This window comes from Papaver somniferum, chromosome 7 (assembly GCF_003573695.1).
Source record: "Papaver somniferum cultivar HN1 chromosome 7, ASM357369v1, whole genome shotgun sequence".
Classification (NCBI taxonomy): Eukaryota; Viridiplantae; Streptophyta; class Magnoliopsida; order Ranunculales; family Papaveraceae; genus Papaver; species Papaver somniferum.
Genome location: NC_039364.1, coordinates 239954798 through 239974757, shown reverse-complemented (window position 1 = coordinate 239974757; position 19960 = coordinate 239954798). Strand labels below are relative to the sequence as shown.

General features: G+C 38.2%; 3 protein-coding genes across 4 annotated transcripts; 1 reads left to right on the top strand and 2 right to left on the bottom strand.

Annotated features, from left to right (window-relative positions):
- The first annotated feature begins 3986 nt into the window (after nucleotides 1–3986).
- LOC113296240 lies at nucleotides 3987–5082 on the top strand. The gene is made up of 2 exons (XM_026544558.1): nucleotides 3987–4055; nucleotides 4165–5082. The coding sequence occupies exons 1-2, from the start codon at nucleotides 3987–3989 to the stop codon at nucleotides 5080–5082; spliced, it is 987 nt and encodes a 328-aa protein (XP_026400343.1).
- Nucleotides 5083–7273: 2191 nt separating this feature from the next.
- Nucleotides 7274–9412, bottom strand: LOC113299961 (F-box protein CPR1-like). Its single transcript, XM_026549093.1, has 2 exons — nucleotides 7813–9412; nucleotides 7274–7722 (listed from the first exon to the last, which is right to left on the bottom strand). Exons 1-2 carry the CDS (start codon nucleotides 8900–8902, stop codon nucleotides 7577–7579), a joined length of 1236 nt encoding a protein of 411 aa, XP_026404878.1. The 5' UTR covers nucleotides 8903–9412; the 3' UTR covers nucleotides 7274–7576.
- A 109-nt stretch (nucleotides 9413–9521) lies between these two features.
- On the bottom strand, nucleotides 9522–16516 carry LOC113299960 (isoamylase 1, chloroplastic-like). 2 transcript variants are annotated; one of them, XM_026549090.1, is made up of 18 exons: nucleotides 15852–16516; nucleotides 14993–15175; nucleotides 14680–14772; nucleotides 14190–14342; nucleotides 13644–13735; nucleotides 13349–13490; nucleotides 13166–13273; nucleotides 12780–12865; nucleotides 12582–12653; nucleotides 12199–12325; nucleotides 11986–12072; nucleotides 11703–11795; nucleotides 11455–11610; nucleotides 11261–11344; nucleotides 10963–11043; nucleotides 10798–10880; nucleotides 10578–10695; nucleotides 9522–10164 (listed from the first exon to the last, which is right to left on the bottom strand). In XM_026549090.1, exons 1-18 carry the CDS (start codon nucleotides 16224–16226, stop codon nucleotides 9901–9903), a joined length of 2397 nt encoding a protein of 798 aa, XP_026404875.1. In that variant the 5' UTR covers nucleotides 16227–16516; the 3' UTR covers nucleotides 9522–9900. The 2 variants fall into 2 exon arrangements, with proteins under 2 accessions (XP_026404875.1, XP_026404876.1); XM_026549091.1 differs by having other exon boundaries at nucleotides 14993–15102; nucleotides 15852–16078.
- Between the last annotated feature and the right edge of the window lie 3444 nt (nucleotides 16517–19960).

Sequence of the window (19960 nt, the reverse complement as noted above, 5' to 3'; positions counted from 1 at the left end):
ACTAGGTTCCCCGATCAATTCTTACTTGATGCACAAGTGTGTCGGGTGCATTGGGTGTGGGTGATGTCTTCCTGAAAAATTTCCTTAGGTATCTGTCCCGAATCAGATGTTGAACTATGTCCTTTACTTCCCGACAATTGTTTGTCGAGTGGCCTCGGTATTGGTGATAATGAAAGAATTCAGGATGGTTCTTTGTTTCGTCAAATTGTATCCCCCTGGTCTTCGGGTATCTGATATCATTCTTTTTTTCTACTTCCTTGAAGATTTATTCTAGCGGTGCGTTCAGAGGTGTGTAAGTTCTTAGTTCATGGCGAGTCCTCTTTCCCTTTTCGACCCATTCCTTTCTCCCTGAGGTTTTATGTGGTGGATCCGATCTCTTCTCGGGTCGCTTTGATGCCTCCTGAGATGCCACCTCTACTATTGTACTTTCCTCTTGTACTCCTATGTCTTTGGACCCCTCTTGTATTTCTTCTAAGGAGATGTAGTGTTCCCGCATCTTCCTCATTTCATTCAACGTCTGAGGTTTCTCTGTGAACATGGCTATCCAGATAGGGTCAGACTTCCCGAGCGAATTTTCGAATCCGAATATATGTTGGTCGACTGGCACCTTCCCGATATCGGTACACAATTTCCTCCACCTATTCGTTAGGGACCTCAAAGGTTCTTTGAACCTTCTTGCCAGAGTGAACATCTTGTTGACCCTAGGTCGGTCGATGTTGTTGTGCATATATGTTTCAAGGAAAGTTTCTATCAAAACTCCGTAATTTCCGATAGATGCTATCGGCAAGGTATAAAACCAGTTTCTCACCTCGGCTTCCAAACTAGTAGGAAAAAATTTACACGTGACTACGTCGTTGCTCTTCCATTAAAGTAGTGACATCGTGTACATTTTAACATGTTCTACCGCGTCTCCGGTTCCATCAAACCTTGAAGTAAACGTCGGAAGCGTACACTTTGGAGGAAATGGCGCTTGTTCTAGTTCTCGGGTGAAGGGGGTCTTCTTGGATTCACTTATTACTTCTGCCAATTTATCATCTTCGCCATTTCCCGACAGCTTTTTAACCATCTCCTCTAGTTCTTTGATCTTGGCTTCCGTAGAATTATCCGATCTTCCACTCTGTTCTGGTGTTTCCTCCTCGGGAGGACCATACCCTCTTATCGTTTTGTTCGTATCGGGCACCCGTCCTTGTGGTGGTCGGGTATCCCCTTAATCAGGTTCGGTTACTTGATGTGCCCCGGCTAGACGATCCGCGCGATCTCGCCCCTTGATTTCGAAGCTGGTAATTCTCGTGTTACAGTGCTAAGTTCCTTCTCTGTAGTTCTCTCATGAATTCCTCATGCCTCCTTTGGTTTTCCAGAATAGCCATCAGTGTCGGATCCGTACTTTCATGGCTGGAGTGACCGTTCACATGGTTTCCTGCTGTGGTAAGTGGCGCAGTTGGTGGTGCGACGGGGGGTGCGGTTGGAGGTGCCACAGAAGGAATGTCTCGGGTCGCGTTAATTCTTTCTAAACGAACTTGTCTGAGTCTCTCCTCTTCTTGATACAAAGCATATTGGTACTCTGCATGCTGCTGGGCCCTCCTATGATCCTCTCGCATCATTAATGCTTCTTCATCATCCTCAGTGTATGATGCAGTCATTCCATCCACCATGTTTTCTGGTCTCATTTGGCTCGGGTTGATGCGTAAGGGGGGAAGATTATCGTCTCTACTCAAATTAATCTCATCGTTCACAGTTGTCATTCCTCCAGCAGGTGCTCGGGATTCTTCTGAATGATGTTTTCGGCTGTTCTGCTGTCGTGAATCTGTCACTCGTTCTTGCATGCTTGTTCCTGCTACCGCCTGATTCTTCCGGATCCTCCCTGTCCCTGAAGTGCTAGCCATCGGCTCGGGTATGCCTTCCCTTCCGAGATTCGTTCCTACCTACGTCAGCAAAACATACAACACCTCACTTTGAACTGTTTTTGAAAAGGTTTTTGAACGAAGTACAAAAAGAAAAGCTCTGACATTCAGAAAAAATCCAACCAAGTACGACTCCTCCTACTTTGCCATGCTGAACTCAGCAAACTAGGTGGTTTTGACTAATATGACACTTCTTGAAAAAGTGTCTTGTTACGTCTCTTTCGGTACTCTCATCATGCATTAATCATTATTTGTCATAACATTCCTTGTACCAGAAATCACTAACTTCCCGTACAGCTGGTCGGAAATTTTCTTTCTTGGCCAAGTTTTGATGTGGTGACCTCCTTCAATCGTTCTGACGGTGTCACCACCAACATAAGTTATCGGAATGAGATTTTCTCTACTCTTTTCTATAATTTTTCCTCAGAATTCCTCAAGGATAGTTTTACCTTGGGATTCTTTTGGGTTTTTCATTTTAACTACGTTGTAAGGCTCTTATCATGAGATTAGAACGAGATTGTCACCAAAGTGCTCATTAGATCCTTTCTAGCCATAGTTTTGGTAACCCTGACTCAATGATTTTGAGCTGATTCACCGGTGTTAACGTTGTATTCGTTTTAATAAATCCCATGATTTGAAATGAAAACAGCCAACGAGATAAAGTTTAATTTTAGCTACGACCAAACATCAAAGATGTTATTTTGGGAGCTTTTGAATCTTTCTAACAACTCGATTTAGCAAAGAAAATAGAAAAGAATAATTCCATCAAGCAAAACTCAACATCGAGATTAAAAGAAGTTATGTTATATCTACCTCAAGAAGTTTTAAAAGTAAATAGATCACTTTTTGTAAAAAATAACAATTTGTAAGTTCCATCTACTAGCACGTCTAACCAAAAGAGTTCTTTCTTTAGCTTCAACTAACACACAAGATGATTTAGGAGCTTTGGATTTCTATCTTTTAGCGACTGATTTCAAGGTATCAGAAGATGTTATACGGTCCCCTTAGTCGGCGCCAGAATGTAGATGTAGAAAATCCTACTACTACATCCAATGGATCTCAAGTACACATATTATAAGTAAACAAGCAAGAGATGAGCGTTAACACAAGATATACGTGGTTCGGCATGATTACCCATGTCCACGAGGGTGAAAGGATGATCTTATTACTTGATTCAAGGTTACAAGTGATGATTCTTTCCTACAATCTCTCTATTCTCTCACAAGGTTATTAGTACTCTCCCTTCCCGCTAAGTTACTTGGTCCTTAGCTCTTTACAAGGCTCTCTATTTATTGGATAACATGTTGATACATCCAAGTTACAGTGTGATTCATAGTATATATTCCTTGATGTTCTTCTCGGATTGCGAGTGACATTCCTTCCGAGATGCTGACCCGAGCTTGGTGAGTGTGGCTCCCTTTATTCTTCTACCCGATGTTGGTCACTCGATGTTGTATGATCCGATGTCGCCTTTATCCTGACCCGACATTATTAGCTTCCTGCCCCACTCAGATACTTCTTATATTCTCCAGCTACCCTGTCAGATCATTTATTACTCTAGTGTCTGACAGACATCTCTCCGTCACATCTGAGCTTCACCTTTACACGTGATGGCTTCACAGGCTCTTCTGGATCTCTTTCCTCGCGCCAGGCTTTAGGAAGATGATTCGGTGCTACGCTCCTTCCTTATTATCGGTACGTCATTGCTTAGGATCGCTCCACCTGGACCTGTGGATTATTTACACCTACACTAATCAAATGTCTTGAATCTAGGCTAACTTATCCAAACCAGTTTTATATACCGTGTTGATGTCAAGAGCATATGATATTAACCTGCGTCCAAAAGCATGTCTAACTACAAATCACATGAGACGCGCCCAGGTGCGCATCTGACACGCGTCGTTCGAGCGTCGGGTCTGCCTCCTGCGTCCAATGTGCGTCTGACGTGAACGCTTTACAGCTTTAGCCACAACAGTGCAACCCAGATCCGCTTTAGTTATTCTTCTCGTATCACAAAACCTTTTATCACAATGGAAAATTAATTGCAGCTGCAGATTTATCCCTTTACTTAAGGGTTTCTTTACAATGACGTTTGCAAATGTTGAAGATGCAAACAAAGTTCTAGAAGACGGTCCTTACATCATTGAGATGACTGTAAAACAAATTCCAATCATCCATGTTGTTCACGTTCAACCATGGACGACTGGTTTTTATCAGGAAAAACAAAAAGCTTCGTCGACACTTGTTTGGGTTCAATATCCAGGCTCAACCATGGACGACTGGTTTTGATCAGGAAAAACAAAAAGCTTCGTCGACACTTGTTTGGGTTCAATATCCAGGCTTGAGGCAAGAATATTGGACGGAAAAAATTCTGATAGGTATGTCAGCAACTCTTGGTAAACCTGTCAAAGTTGATGAACTAACTTTGAAAAAGACGTTTGGTTATTATGCATCAGTTTTAGTTGAGATCGATTTTTCAAAACCGATTGATAAAACTGTTTACGTTCAATCAAGTTGGGATCCTGAGGGTTATGCACAGGTGGTCGAAATTCCAAAACATCCTGGGTTTTGCGAGCACTGCAAGGTTTTAGGTCATTCTATTGATCAATGTAAAGCTAAATCACGGGTTGTAGCTGAAAAAATTGTTGCTACTAAGTCAGGTAATGTAGCAGATAATAATTTTAGAAACCGTAGAAGAGGTAACAGGAAGAGAGACTTTGTTCCTCCAACAACTGAAGAAGTCAACAACAATAATAAATTGTTACAGGCGAGAAGACAATCTGTATTTGAATTAGCTAAGGGTAAAAAAACTAAATTCAGTGACAACGGTGCTGAAAATTTGGGTAACGTATACACTGGGAAGTTTGATGTTCTTAAAAATATGGACGGAACTGAGGCAGATAATGTGATGGGCGACAACCAAGAAGGTGAGGGTGAAGAAGTGGAAAATGTTTATGATGAGTCATCTAAAGATGTAGGGGATAAACCTATAACTCCTGAAGTTGATATCAGTAGTCAGCAATCGAGAATAATCCCGCCGGTTCTTGGAGCTGATGGAGTTGTTGTTAATGAAACCATACCTGAAACTATTGTATCAGAGAGCAGTACCTCAGTCATCGCCCCTACTACTCAAAACTCAGTAATAGTAGTTGATGATCCCACTATTATTGAAATTATATAGGGGGTTGTTTTTGGTAACAATAAAAGACGTAAACGTACGAATAAATCTAAAGAGAATCTCTCGAAGAGGAAATACGTATGAATAAGAAGAGATTGGAGGAAGAGGGGTTAGTAATGTTAAAGTTCGCCCAAGAAATTATAGATGATGCAGCAAATAATCTTATTGATGAATTAGCGGATAAGGTGGTCAATGAGGATGTGGAACAAGTTGATACAGATTATAATGAGGGGATGGATGCTGATATTAATCGATCAGTGATTGTACCTTATATTCCAGGGGGGTCTATAATAAACTCCCCTAACAAAGATAAAGGGTTTGACCCTATTGTGGAGGAAGAAGCTCAGAGAGTCTTGAATTTTATAAATATGAAGTTGGCTACTGCATCAGTTAATGGTAATACAGCGAGGAGTAGTAAAGTGTGTGGACCTTTACAATCACATAAACGCAATTTTAAATGAAGTTATGTTGCTAGAATGATGATTGCTACGGACATGAGTAATCTGTAGGGTGCTTGGAGTTCGTGTGATATTAATGCTTGAAGTTTAACGGGTGTTATAGGTTTTTACGTTTTCATGTAAGGGCACATTTTTCCCATTTCTATTCATTTTTAGTTTTTTAAAGGTTTTGTCTGCCCTTTAGCTCTCTAAAGGGTCTGGGACCCTGGGATCCCGGTAATTATTTGTAATTATTGTTTTTGGCTTTAATATTATGACTTAACTAAAAAAATATTTTTTCTCGTATCAACTTCCGATTTTTGTATTTTTGTATTTTGTTAATAATTTGGTCCACTTTCGATGGAACCACAGGCGGATTTACAAAGCTGTCAATCTCCCGAGCCAGTTTCTCAACAGAGGCAGAACAATGAAAACTGTAATGGTGGGTTTGTTTGCAGAATTCACCGTTTCCAGGAATTTATAATTCCATGGGATTACAAGTTCAGGGATTTATGTAAATACCTTGTGTGTTTGGTAACTCAATAAAAATTCCTAGAATTTATAGTGTTCTCTTGTGTTAATGTCTTTGTACCGTTTGGCATTACCCTCAAATCTTAAAATTGCATATATATGGGATTTAGAGTTAAAAAAAAGTGGGTCCATAAATCCCTTGATAAGTTTGCCAGCAAATCTTAGGGGACAGGGGTCGGACTCCATATGGAAAATTTGCTGGAAAACTGAATCCCGTAGGAAACGTGATTCCAAGGATTTGGGCAGCCAAACATATAAAGAGAAACGTTATTCTACCAAATTCCTTGAACCCATAATTTCCACGTTTAAAATTCTACATCCAAACTCACCGTAAGGCAAAAGTGCATTGGCAGCAAGCACTCTTCGGTAAGCAGCGGCAAAATCACTCTTTACCTGTGGAGATGTAATAGCTGGTTTGAACGAACGAACCTCCCTCCACCAGGCTTGGACAGCTCTCTCAATTTCCAGTAACTTATTTATTCTACCATAACTGTTTGAACCGTCCATCTCTTTACTGCCCATTTGACCCAACTACAAGTCACGCAAAAACAACAATAAAAGCAGGTGGTTTATCAATAGCCTAACAAACATTGAAACAACAACATCATGGAAATGGTGATCCCAATCAGATAATGATAAACATAGTGGAGAATTACATTTCTTTAAGTCAATTTAAGCCAAGGGTGTTGACACTAGTTATAACTCAAATTCATCCAACACAGAATACAAGCTGAAAGCCTGAAACGTACACTTCATGAATTCGGGTTCTATTCACATTTTATGGCTTTACTTTTATCCAAACTAGTTGAAGTTAACGGAAAGCATCATTCGATTGTTACCAGTTCGCCACAGTGGATGACATTAATACTATTAAACGGTCAGCATACAAAAGGTTGAGTTTCACATGGCATCAAGTAAAGAACCTAAATAGTAGTGAGTGTAACCTAATTTATGATTACTCGAGCTCATTGGTTGAGTTTGACCAACTCTTATCTTCACCTGGGAAGGGGCCTAAGTTTTCTTATTACGGAACAGAATACTAAATCTAAGACAGACTTGGAATAGAAAAACCTAGGTACCGACTGTTCCTAACATGGAAAGGTATCAAGCACACATCAAGTGAACAACAATGGCATACACCCAATCAGAACACATCAAGTTAACAATCACCAGATCTCTACAATTCTGCATCTACTATAAATCAGATACCAATACAGATAGTCGCAAAGCCACAAGATACACATTAAGTAATACTTCGGTCAAACTGTCCAAGTAAATTTCATAAAGTGAGGAAAATATGTCAGTACCACATTTTCCCCTGCTGTGACTATCTACTAACAGATAAAGATGATATGATCCGAAAAAAAGCATCTGAAGGACTCCAGCAAGAGATATGGTGAAGCATGTCTCACTCAAAAAGACAGAATGTGTTGCTCATCCAAACAAGAAAAGCATTACAAAAAACAGTTCAACAACAAAAAAAGAACCTTCAACATTCCTTTTACTTCTAACCCCTGCAGCTATATGTGCTAATCACTGATTAAATCATAATCATCAATATCCACCGCTCTTACTATTTTCTTAGACTTCTCTCCTAGAGCCTTCAATGAAACAGAGCTGTTGACATGAGGTATGGCTTCAATCAAGGGCCATGGTAATGGTGCGAAGAGCAATTCTGTGTCCAAATTCATAAGCTTTATCAATTCTCTGGTTCGAGGATCATAACAATAAAGAGCCTCGTAATCAAACCGTAGTATAAGCTTACCACTTGGTGTCAGGGAAATTGGCCAATAAACATCAATAAATTTATCTGACTGACATGATATGCCAAACATCTTTGCCCATTCATTACTCTCCTTCTTGAATGACCATATGTCAAGGCTTTTACCATTCTGGTCATTAACAACACACAAACACCCCTGCAATACTTGAAGCACATAGAACTTTTTCTCACCGGGACAAAAACAAGGCGGTGATGGGAGCATACTGAACTTTTCGTCCGCCAAATTGAATGCTGCAACATTCCAATCTTCGTCAAACCAATGAAGAGCACCATTTGTGAGGACTCCCCGAGTTGGGATATGAATTGCGCTTCGGTTACTGTAAGGAACACAACATGCACGGACATGATCTGACAAGTCGAAACGTAGTAATGAGTAAGGGCATTCTCCTACGTTTCTCCATCCACTTCCACTACCAAGCGTATAAACCTGGACTTGACCCTTAGGCTGGTCTAAGCTCTGTGACTCCGCATAGTAGATTCTAACTACTTTGTATTCATCAGTGACAGAATTGTACCCAAACCCACTCACAATATGACCATCTAAATAAGTTGTTTTCTTAAACTCGACATTGTTCTTATTTTTAGACATTGCTGTGAATCGTGGAAGACTAATTTGTTCTCCAGTGTTGGGATTACAGATGTATATAGGATCATCAACTTCGTACGTATAAGGTATAGAGAAACAAACTAATCCATTACAAGACCCTACCATTTCACTTGTACCAAAACGCTTCTTAATGTGAGGATGATTAACAATTTCAAGTTCCATACAAGGTTTTGAACTCTCATCATACTCTCCATAGTAAAGTCTACTTTTTTCCTGTACAGTTAAGAATAGAAAACTCACCGTATCATCAGCAACAGCATCATCACCAAGTTGTTGCCCAAATGAACCTCCACATATGTGAATGTTGTTGAAGGAAGAAGGGGTCTCTGATGTGATTCCCCCTCTCGGAAGAGGCTTCATGGTGTTCGACTCACCATCTGATAATTCTGCTTTTCTCTTTCTTCCTCTTTCTCCTCCTCCACTGTTGAGAATTTCATCTTCTGATAATATACCACAGACCCTCATTTTTCTCAGCAAAAAATTAACTTGAAAGTCCAAACCCTAACACTTGATCCTAAAAGTTACCCTCTCTCTGGAATGTCAATCTGTATTGGACTGCTCTCTCTCTCTCTCTCTCTCTCTTCCTCTCGCTCAGAATTTATAGAATATGGAACCGGGCGGGAAAAGTAAAAGTAAATCCTTTTGAAATTTGAATACCCAAAAATCCTCCCGCCAAAGGAAAACATTAATCCCGCCAAAAAAAACTTTAGGAACAAAGCCCAATTCTGAGTTGAATCCGTCCAAGTATGAGTAAGCGAGTCTGTGTTCTACTTGAGAGATTAAGTGCTTTTCCATCTTCAGTGCCACACTTATTATAGCAGTTAAGGACCGAGATTCTTCTTTTAGCTGCGTTTGCTTCTGTTAGTGTTCCTGCTTTGTTGTTGTTTGCATTTCCACAATTGTCATTTTAATCCAATATATGCTCCTAGACTATGGGCGTAGCATCTTTATTTTAATACTCAGGCCCCTATCATATGTACTTGGTAAACAAACAGTGAAATCCTGGAAACTGGCACTGATCAATCTCTTGTATCAGAATATGACACTCATACATTTAAATTTCCAGAACATATAGGGGTATGTCTGATGTAAAAATTGATAGCTCGGTAACTTTGATATTATATGCATGGGTGTTACATTATCAAGACCAATAATAGCATTGCTACATTGTTACATCTCTTAACTTTTTCGATCTGTAATATAAATACTAATGAGTAACAGCTGAGTAAACCAGAGCAGTGGCGTAGCTTATTAAAATCCCTTTACTCCCTATTGATATTTACTTATTTTCTGATTGGTTCACATCTCACTGGCAGTTCTAAGTAACGGCTCATTTTTATACATATTCTAATGAACTTCTTGTAATTACAGTATCTATACCTAAAAATCCACCTGATGCAACTTATAGTTGATTCTTGTGCAACATTGGTTCCTGTAGGGAAGGGAGACCGTAACAAACAGATTCAAGCACGGTCTTCTGGGGAAAGCAAAAGGATGATTGATGAATAACTAAGCATGGGGTATAGATTGGCATCAAGGAACTGAGCGTACTGTTTGATCGCCGTGTCTTTCTCTGTGACGTCGTCGGAGAGGAAATCAAATGGAGCAGCTTTACTCGTGTCCACTAGTGTAGTCCATCTGTAACCTGGCCGGTCTGGTAAAGTAACCATGACAGGCAAATGGCTTGTGTTGAAGGCTACGTATATCTCTCCCTTCACTGAATCAACCTGTACTTGCTCGCAAATAGTTAATTATGAATCGTTAGAGATAGGACGGGCATAGTAGGTGCAAGTCCATGTTCAGTACCTTTCAATGACTAAAAATAAAATAAATGCATCATCGACATAATGAAAGCACCATAAACCAATATTAACCAAAAAATGAAATTGAGATATTATTACGGGTAGGGATGATAGTTGGCAGGTAGGGTTGGTTCTCTCTGGCGCTCTAATCAAACCCTCGGAGCACAAACCTCATCCTTAGCCTCAAGCTAAAGATCCTACACCTAAGCACATCTTGTTTATAATTAACCGGACCTATGTCGCTTTGACAATTATGACACAGTTTTAGGATTTCAAAATCACTCATGACACATGACCAACAGAAAGTCTACTAAGTTAAGTGATAAAACAGCACATACCAATGAGAACGCCACAAACCGGCTTGTCTCTGACCAGTTTGGCTCACAAGGTGCATGTCCATGCCACTGCAGCCGCTCAGACGTTGGGAAGTTATTCAGCCCAAGTGATTCACATTCACTGTAGAGAAATAACTATAGAGATCAAACCAAGGATGCAGTAAAGAGAGGCCAAACCTAAAAATTAGAAGAATGTAAGCAGGCAGGTGGCAGTGGACTTTACTGGCGGAACTTTGTAATCAGGCAACAAAACCTATAAAAATCAGATGACGTTTCTTCCTTTTTATCCCATCGGAAATAGTTAATCTGCAATCCATACTTAATAGTCAATAAACAATGATTCTTAAGAATAAAAAAGCATCAAACAGAAAAGGATATAGAAGATTACGTAATTATCATGGCAATACGTATTGTTATTGCCGCCTTTTGTGTGACCATATTCGTCACCCATGCAAAACATGGGAACACCCTAAAACACATAAAAAGCAAAGTTAGAGAAGAAGGAAAGGAAAAACTTGTACAAAGAGATAAACTTAGCATATATTCTTTTACGTTAACATGGCCACAGAGAATGAAAACTTGAAATAAACAAACATAATAATGATCCATAGAACATTAAGTTGGATGCAATTGCAAGAATCCAAGTTGCAGATAAGAAAGTCATAAAATAAAACTAATACACTTACTTGTGATACCATGAGACAAAGGAAGAAATTCCGCATTTGTCTCTTCCTTAATTTTTTCACAGGAAGACCTACGAACTCCCCTTCCTGCCTTATCATGTAGATGATTAAAAAATCTTGCAATACCAACAACTGATAGTTCATAGAATACAAAATCACTGTACCACGTAACGAAAAGTTAAGTCACAGAAATTCACCTGCCCACAGTTCCAGCTGTTATTATGATTCTCTCCATCGTTGTTGTCTTCTCCATTTGCCAGGTTATGCTTTTCGTTGTATGTCACAAGATCCCCCAAAGTAAATCCATCATGTGCACATATGAAATTGATACTGTTCCAAGGTTTCCTCCCTTCCTGTGATTTAAATATGGCCTAAGAAGTCAGCTAAAATATGAAAAATTCTGTGTTAAAGAACTGGTAATAGCAGGCCTAAGAAAGATTTGAACCTGGTATAGATTTGGACTTCCACAAAGACATTCAGCAAAAGCCCCTGACAATCCATCGGTGCCCTTGATAAACTGTCTCACTGTGTCACGGTACTGCAATGATAAAAGCTAAGAAAATTTGTGCACTAGTCTGTCCAAGGAAGAGACTTGTAATATGATTAACACGTCAACACTTCATGCGAGGATGATAACTCCAATGATACCACTGTGCATTCTAATATGTAATTCTACCGTATGAACAAAGTCATTTTCAAATCAGGGAATCTGTGGGATGTGGACTAACCTTCCCATTCCATTCTGACCAAATACCCCAATGAGGAAATTTCCCAACTTGATAAAGACCGCCTGTATCCCATGCTTCGGCAATAAGCTAATTGAAAGTAAAATATAAGTTCAGCTACGCTTTTTTTTTCTGAAGAATGATACTTGACTTTTTTTTTTTTTTTTTTATCTTCAGTAATGAAATCGTGAGTGCAAAAGATATAGATCAGAGTACCTTAACTCCGCGAAGGATTGGATCATTACTTAACATATCGATCAATGGGGGGCTGTCAAGTGGGGTACCAGTGGTCAGCAGGTCACCTTCTATTGGGTTCCCAAATACATTCACCGCATCCCAAAGGCTACAGGAAAATCCACGAGAAACATAAATCAGCCTCCTCTACTGATGTCCCCCTTCAAGTGACACTCAAATATTTGATTATGGTCCTAAAATTAATAAGAGAACAACTTCTGTTCTATAAAAAATATTTCATAATCAATTTTAAGGGCATAATATTAGTTAAATGTCGAAAATTCTTGGTGAATAGGTGAAAGAAGATCTAACATTAATTTCCATTATCAGAACAGAAACTGTTAAGCGAGCCCACAGAAGGAAACCTGGAACTCCTGGTCATGATAGATGCAAGATCGAAACGAAAGCCATCAATATGAACTTCAGTTACCCAATATCTGCAAAAACAAAAACAAAAAAAACGAAGAATTTTAGGAATAATCTGTTAAACGGTGCTTATCAGTTGACTTGACGCATAATAACCAAAAAGGTCCCAGTAGGGGTAAAGTTTCTGGTTAAGCTACCTCAAGCAATCCAATATAAACTGTCGTGCAACAGGATGGTTGCAGTTGAAGGTGTTACCACAACCTGAATAGTTACAAAACTCCCCCTGTATGAAATAGAGAACACATCTAATATAGTGAGAAATAGACTTCTCCAAATAACTTTCTGCTCCCAATGAAAATTAAATTCAAAGATAAGTAAGGTTCTGAGGATCTTTGGAAGGGAACCGCAGATCTTATTATCACTTTCAGCAACTAACCGAAGAAAAATATTTTAATCAAACATAATAGGAGTTGAATACAGTTTGAAATGAGGCAGAAACTAAACTTTGAAAGTCTATTGGGCAAAGCTCCTGTGATTGTTTTTTAGTTTTTTTTACTTTATGATGGGACCATTAGGATCTTACCTTTGGCGCCAGCATATAATATACATTGTTATCAATGCCTCTAAAAGATAAAACAGGACCGTTCTCATTGCCTTCGGCGGTATGATTGAAAACGACATCCATGATCACCTGGGTAACAGATTAGGGTGGTATGAGTTACCACACACAGAAAAAACAGTATATTATTTTGACCAGTACTGTCACCTCAATGCCTCGTTTATGTGCTTCTCTGACAAGAAACTTGACTTCGTTTATAGCATCGTGCCCACAATTGCGTATGCCCGCAGATGAGTATCTTATCATTGGTGAAAAGTAATTGACTGTTGAATATCCCCAGAAATTCATCCTGAAGCAAGAAGTAACACTTGGTATAACATGCATAACAACAATTACCATATATCCTTCATCTTTTTTCCAAAAGAAACTAATTAAGGGTAGTTAAAAACTGGACTGCAAAAGAATAAGTAACAACTATGATCAAGAACTTGGATATACATACTTATAATTACCCAGGACAGAGTTGTAGCTGAAGTACTCAAGTTCATTATACTCTTGACAAGGCATTAGCTCTATACAATTGATTCCAAGTTCCTGCATGATGCAACAAACAGCCTTGAGTGAGCCATAGGGAGAAGAATTGGATGAATATGCCTCTTTGTGCTACTAAAAAACTTGGTACTGGCTCAGCCATATGTATGTCTAGCATGACATAAACCATTTGACAGCTTTATTGCAGGTCAAATACTTCGAGAACTTGTTTCTGTTACTAAAAAACTGGAATTAGCATTGCCATACGCATGTCTACAAAGCATGGACATAAAATAGTAGACAGGTTTATCACAGTCACAGGTCAAACACTTTAAGAGCATGGACGTTGTAATATCAAGACTTATGTGACTTGCCTCTATTAAAAATCACTACCAACAGATTAATGAGTACAATCTCTTTGCAGAATGGGCATATGAAGAAACAGATCCAATGAACAAAAAAAAATTCTTCACTCTAGCCTTCTACAAAGCTTTTAAATGTATCGGTAAATAAATACCTTGAGGTGATCAAGTTTCTCCACCACGCCGAGGTATGTTCCAGGGCTGCTAGTCATGCTTGATTCATGCCTTGTAAACCCACGAACGTGCATTTCATAGATTATAAGGTCTTTCTGGTGATGTCTCAAAGGTAAATCCCCTTCCCAATCGAACTGAAAGTGTCATATAATCTATGTGTAAGAAATAGTTCGCAGTGAAACACCAGTTAAATAAAATTATTACACACGTGACAGAATCATGAAAGGATAATAACATTTCAATGACAATAGCAAACTGCAGACAATATAATGGAATGAAAAGGGTTCCAAGTACAGATTCTATTACATGTGAAAAATTGACAGTACAAAGAAAACATAAATGCTTGAATCCCAACAGATGACATAGGATGGTGGAAACATAAACCAACTAAATGCACCAATTAAAATATATAAAAAGAAAAAGTATATGAAATAAAGCTAAAAACTACGAGTCCATAAATCGATTGAATACCTCAAAATCAGATGAGGGAACCATCCCAGCCATTTGGGGCCAGCAATTGCCATCAGGTCCAAATGCACCATATTCTCCTCTGCTTATAACTGCCTAAGAAAATAGACGAGAAAATAAATAGTTTTTTTATTCAGACGCTTGACATAAAACCGCTCTGAAAGCTATGACCAATGAGATAATATGTATGCAACAAACAAATATGCATTTCACGAGTACGAGCATACAGCAGAGGAAAAAGATCCTACTATTGAAAATTACCATTCAATTTTATGGTGATTCACCATATAAGATATTTGAAGATAGATGAACTGACCTTGGCGTAAGGATCCACTACAATCCGAGAAGAGTTATAATAGTGCCCTTCATCCGGAGAAAACTTCCCATCAAATTTGTAACCATATAGCATGTCTTTAAAATCACCCACTAAAAATGCATGCCAGACATCATCAATCTTATTAGCCAATGGATCAAGCAGGATCTCCTCCGTTACTTTATTCTAAATCCAAATATTAGAAGAAGTTAAAGAAATTACGAGGTTGGGACCTCTTATACTGCTACATGATTCAGACCAACACAAATATATAAGTCTGGCACAAATGCTTTACTTAATATCTGTAAGAATGGTTCTGTGAGGGAGGAAATCCAACACAGATTGCAAGGCATATACAACGCATGAAGAAAGCAATAAGAACTGAAGCAACGCCCCACTAGATGTTATACTTATGTCAGTCATATCTGAGTAACCAATGCCTAATGTTGGTGTTCATGGTTCATTGATTACTTTAACAGGGTTATACATAGATTCCAAGGACTAATACTTAATTTGGGTTTAATGACTTGCACATCAAATTATCTCCTGTAAGGAAGTTGATGATAATGATCGAAATTGGAGCCGTTATTACTAACTCATGTTAAAAAGAAACTCAAATCATTAGAGCAAGGAGACACAATGTATGTCATATAGTTACTTCAATCTTAGATGAGCTCTATTTAAAGAACACTCCACTTCAGCACTAGAGCACTACAGGGTGACACAATCTTAACCCGTGCCCCGGATTATTACAGTGAAATGTGAGAATGTAGCTAACATGCTTATACAGTCTAACTAGCCAACAACATTCAAATCAAATAGAATTCATAAGTAGCCAAGTTAAGCAAAATCGAAATTGTACCTCTTGTAAGTCAGAAAGACTAATGAGACAGAGAGTAACAGAAACAGCACCACCAGAAAACACAGCAAAATTCACTCCACCATTTTTCACAGTCGCACCATAGGGCATTGGACTCCCACTAAAAACTTCAAAATTACTACTTAACAACTTATTAGGTTTCTCCACAGTTTCCACCACCATTTCAGTTCCTCTTCCTCCTCCTCCTCCTCCATTACTTACACTACTACTACTAACACAAAGTGATCTTTTTACCCTTCCGTTCATCTTTTTTCCCTCTTTTTGATGTTGTTGCAAATTCATTACCATCTTCCATTTCGTTTCCAAAATTGAGCTAAACCCAGGTAACAACGATGATTTTTGTACTAAATCCATCATGATATTCACTAAATAGTTAGGGTTTTAATGAACATTTCTGTGGTTTATTTAGGGTTTGAAATGGCACATTCGACTAGTAGTAGCTCATTAAGTGAGGAAAAAAGAAACTAGGGTTTTGATTTGAAGAAATGTGGGGCTTGAAAAAAGAAACTAGGATCTTGATAATTGTGATTTGGAAGCATTTAGGGTTTTATGTCTTGGTGATGGTAAAGAAAAGAAAAGGACTGAGAGGACTGTGGAAGGATAACGAGATCATTATTTTAGGCTTATAATTCTCGCGCGAAGATATTTTTCGTGAGTTTAGATTGGGTGTATCCATACTTATTTGAGCTGAAGTTTTTTTTTTTTTTTTTTGTCAACTCCGGTCCGGCCAAGGGAAAGGCATATGTTATCACTTTTTCATTTTACCATCTTAACCAATATTATTATTCAGTCCCTGACCAAGGGAAAGGTATATCACTTTTTCAGTTTACCATCTTAACTCATTCCACTGAAATCTGTTATATACTAGTGTGGTTACCTAAAATCGGTGAGAGGTTAAAAGTGAGATTTTATGGTTTTAAAGGTGAGTTACAGGAATTTGAGCATGAACAGTCTATGCCTAAACCAAACACAATGGCTTTTCAAAGGCTGTTTCAGTAACAGGGAAGAGGATTAGGGTTGGTCTTAGGGAAGGAAGCAGATGAAGAGAGATCAGAGAATCCTAAGGTTTGAAGAAGAATTGTTCTGAGAGTTAAGGAGAAAGTTGTGTGTTAGCTTGGAGAAATAAAAGGCTTATTTTTAGCTGAATTCTCTAATCTCAGGTCAGTGAAGATATGGATTGCTTGTCGTGTGGAGCACTTTTCCCGTTTCTTCATGAATAGATAGAGATAAACTAGGTTGAGTTTATCTCATTATTCCACCGCCTTTACTCTATCTCTTCTGCGGTGAGAAATAGACCGAGTATTTTTCGCATGTGTCGTAGACCGTGAAAAAGCGGGGGTATAACAACCACACCCAATGATTCGTTCGGTAATCTGTATGGAAAAAATTTCGAGAGCACCAACGTAAAAGCGAGACTCAATCAAGAATTATATCAAAGAGTTTTTATCTCTTTCTCAATACAATCAACAAATCAAACAGATAGAAATCCGCGAGCCTGATTGATATGAGAAATAACTTGGACGGCACCAAAGACCAATGCCCAAGTGTCAATCAAGTTCTATCCAACAAGGTCGGATTTATCAACTGATTGAACTACGCACAACCTGTGATATTTCAATTATATAAACAAATATAATGCGGAAAAGAAATAACACAGACACCAGAAATTTTGTTAATGAGGAAACCGCAAATGCAGAAAAACCCTGGGACCTAGTCCAGATTTGAACACCACACTGTATTAAGCTGCTACAGACTCTGGCCTACTACAAGTTAACGTCGGACTGGAATGTAGTTGATCCCTAACCAAGTCTCACACCGATTAAGGTACAGTCGCGTTCCTTACGCCTCTAGAACCATCCGGATTCTGCGCACTTGATTCCCTTAGAAGATCTCACCCACTACTAAGAGTTGCTACGACCCAAAGTCGAAGACTTATAAAAAAATCCATCTCCCACATATATGTCTATTCTTTATTCTGTTTTTGTTCCCTCTTTTGATTCAAAGATCAAGGTGATCAGGAACCAACTAATAATCTGGTCTTATACTCCCGAAGAGCAGCCTAGAAATATTAGTCACCTCACAATAACCTAACTGATTAATAGAAGAAGTTATTGCGGAATCACATGAGTCTGAGACGAAGAACTGTTGTGATTACATTTTATATCTTACCTATCGGAGATAAATCTCGAGTAAATATTAGAGAAGATAAAACTCAATATGATAGAACAAGTAAGATTAGAGTACGCAACTAGAGAGAAATTAGTTGGATCTGGCTTCACGAATCCCAAATGAAGTCTTCAAGTCGTTAACCTAATAATGGTTTTGGAAACCTAGGTTAAAGGAGAATCGACTCTAGTTGCAACTAGGACACAAAAAAGTGTCGGGATTAGGTTTTCCAGTTGCTAGAGTTCTCCCTTATATAGCCTTTCAAATCAAGGTTGCTTACAATCAAAGCTAAGATAGCTTAGTAACAAAGCATTCAATATTCACTGTTAGATGAACTCCTGATTTAAGATTCAAGCTAAGTCTGCTTAGAAATTAAGCAATCAATCTCCACTGTTAGATGGTCTTAGCTTGTTACACACAAACGAAATATACTTATATTTAGATATGAGTTACCGTACCTAAACGTGTATATTGAGTGGCTCAATAACAATTAACCGAAATTAGGTATATGAACACTTTTGTATTAGTCGTATTCATCTAACACTTCTAGATCAATCAATCATGATAGATAATCAAATGAATCTAATTATGTTTCAAATAGAGTTGTTCAATTATTCACTATCTCATAGAAATATATATAAACAAATTGAAATGAAATCGGTTTGATTTGTAATCGTACAAAGTACTTAACAAGTATCAAATCATGAATATTAAGCCACGGTTTGCAAGGTTAATTTGCATTCCTTAAATCATAAATGTTGTAGGATCAGAATCTCGCAACAATAATATCTCAGCGAAATTATCAACAACACAACACAACAGCGTCGCAGAACAATTTCAGAAATGATATAATAAACGACGTCAGCTAAAATCATGAGAAAGATGTAAGGATCCTGCGAAAATTAGAGAGTTTGCGAGATTAAGATTTGTAAGGTTGCGAGAATGTCGCAAGTCTTATCCGAAAATAAAGGACAGATTAGCGGTCATCCATTATGTATTTCCCTATAAATAGTCGTTCAGTTGTAAAGGAAAGAGAGAGATCTTTTTTGAGTAAGAAACAAGTAAATAGGAGAGAGAAAGTCTAGAGCAGAGTCATTCTTGATTCTTTATCTTTTCTTGTAAGAATTCAAAGATTGATCAATAAAATTAAGAGTGTAAACTAAAAATGAGTTGATAATAATGAAATCATATGAGGGGTGTAGTGTAGGATTTCCTGCAACTACATAATGGCGCTAGAAACAGGGACTTGAAGATCGAAAGTTGAAGATTGTTGTTGAGATATTCAAATCAAGAAAGTGATTAAATAAATCAGTGAACAGTTAAAAAAAATGATTATAATTAATGAAGATGACAAAAGATTGGAGTGTAATATGATAACAAAAACGATGGTTAATGAATTCCATGAAAACATCAAAGGAAGAATACATAAACGAAATTTTGAAGGAAGGAAGGTTATGGCGGTAGAAAAGACATCACCCTTGAAAGATTGGGAAAAAAAAAATTACATTCATGGCGGCAGAAATACCAAAAGAAAATTTGAACCACACATCTCCATTGGTTATTACAGTGCCTATTACGCGAAAAGAGAAGGAGACAACAACAAAATCCACAGGGAGAATGGATATTGAACAGAACTTTAATCGATACAGGAAGTTCAGTGGATATTATTTTATCATGCATTCCGGGGAATGGGATTTAAAGATGAAGAAATGTCCAGTTCAACATATTTTGTTCACGGCTTTGGAAAATCCACAACAAAACCTAAAGGAGAAATAGTGGTACGAATTCCACTTGGAGAGATCGAAACATGTAACACTATGTGCGTGGTGGATATGGAATCGCCATATAATATGTTATTAGGAAGACCATGGATACATGCGATAAAAGCTGTAGTATCAACGTTGCATCAATGTATTAAATTCCCC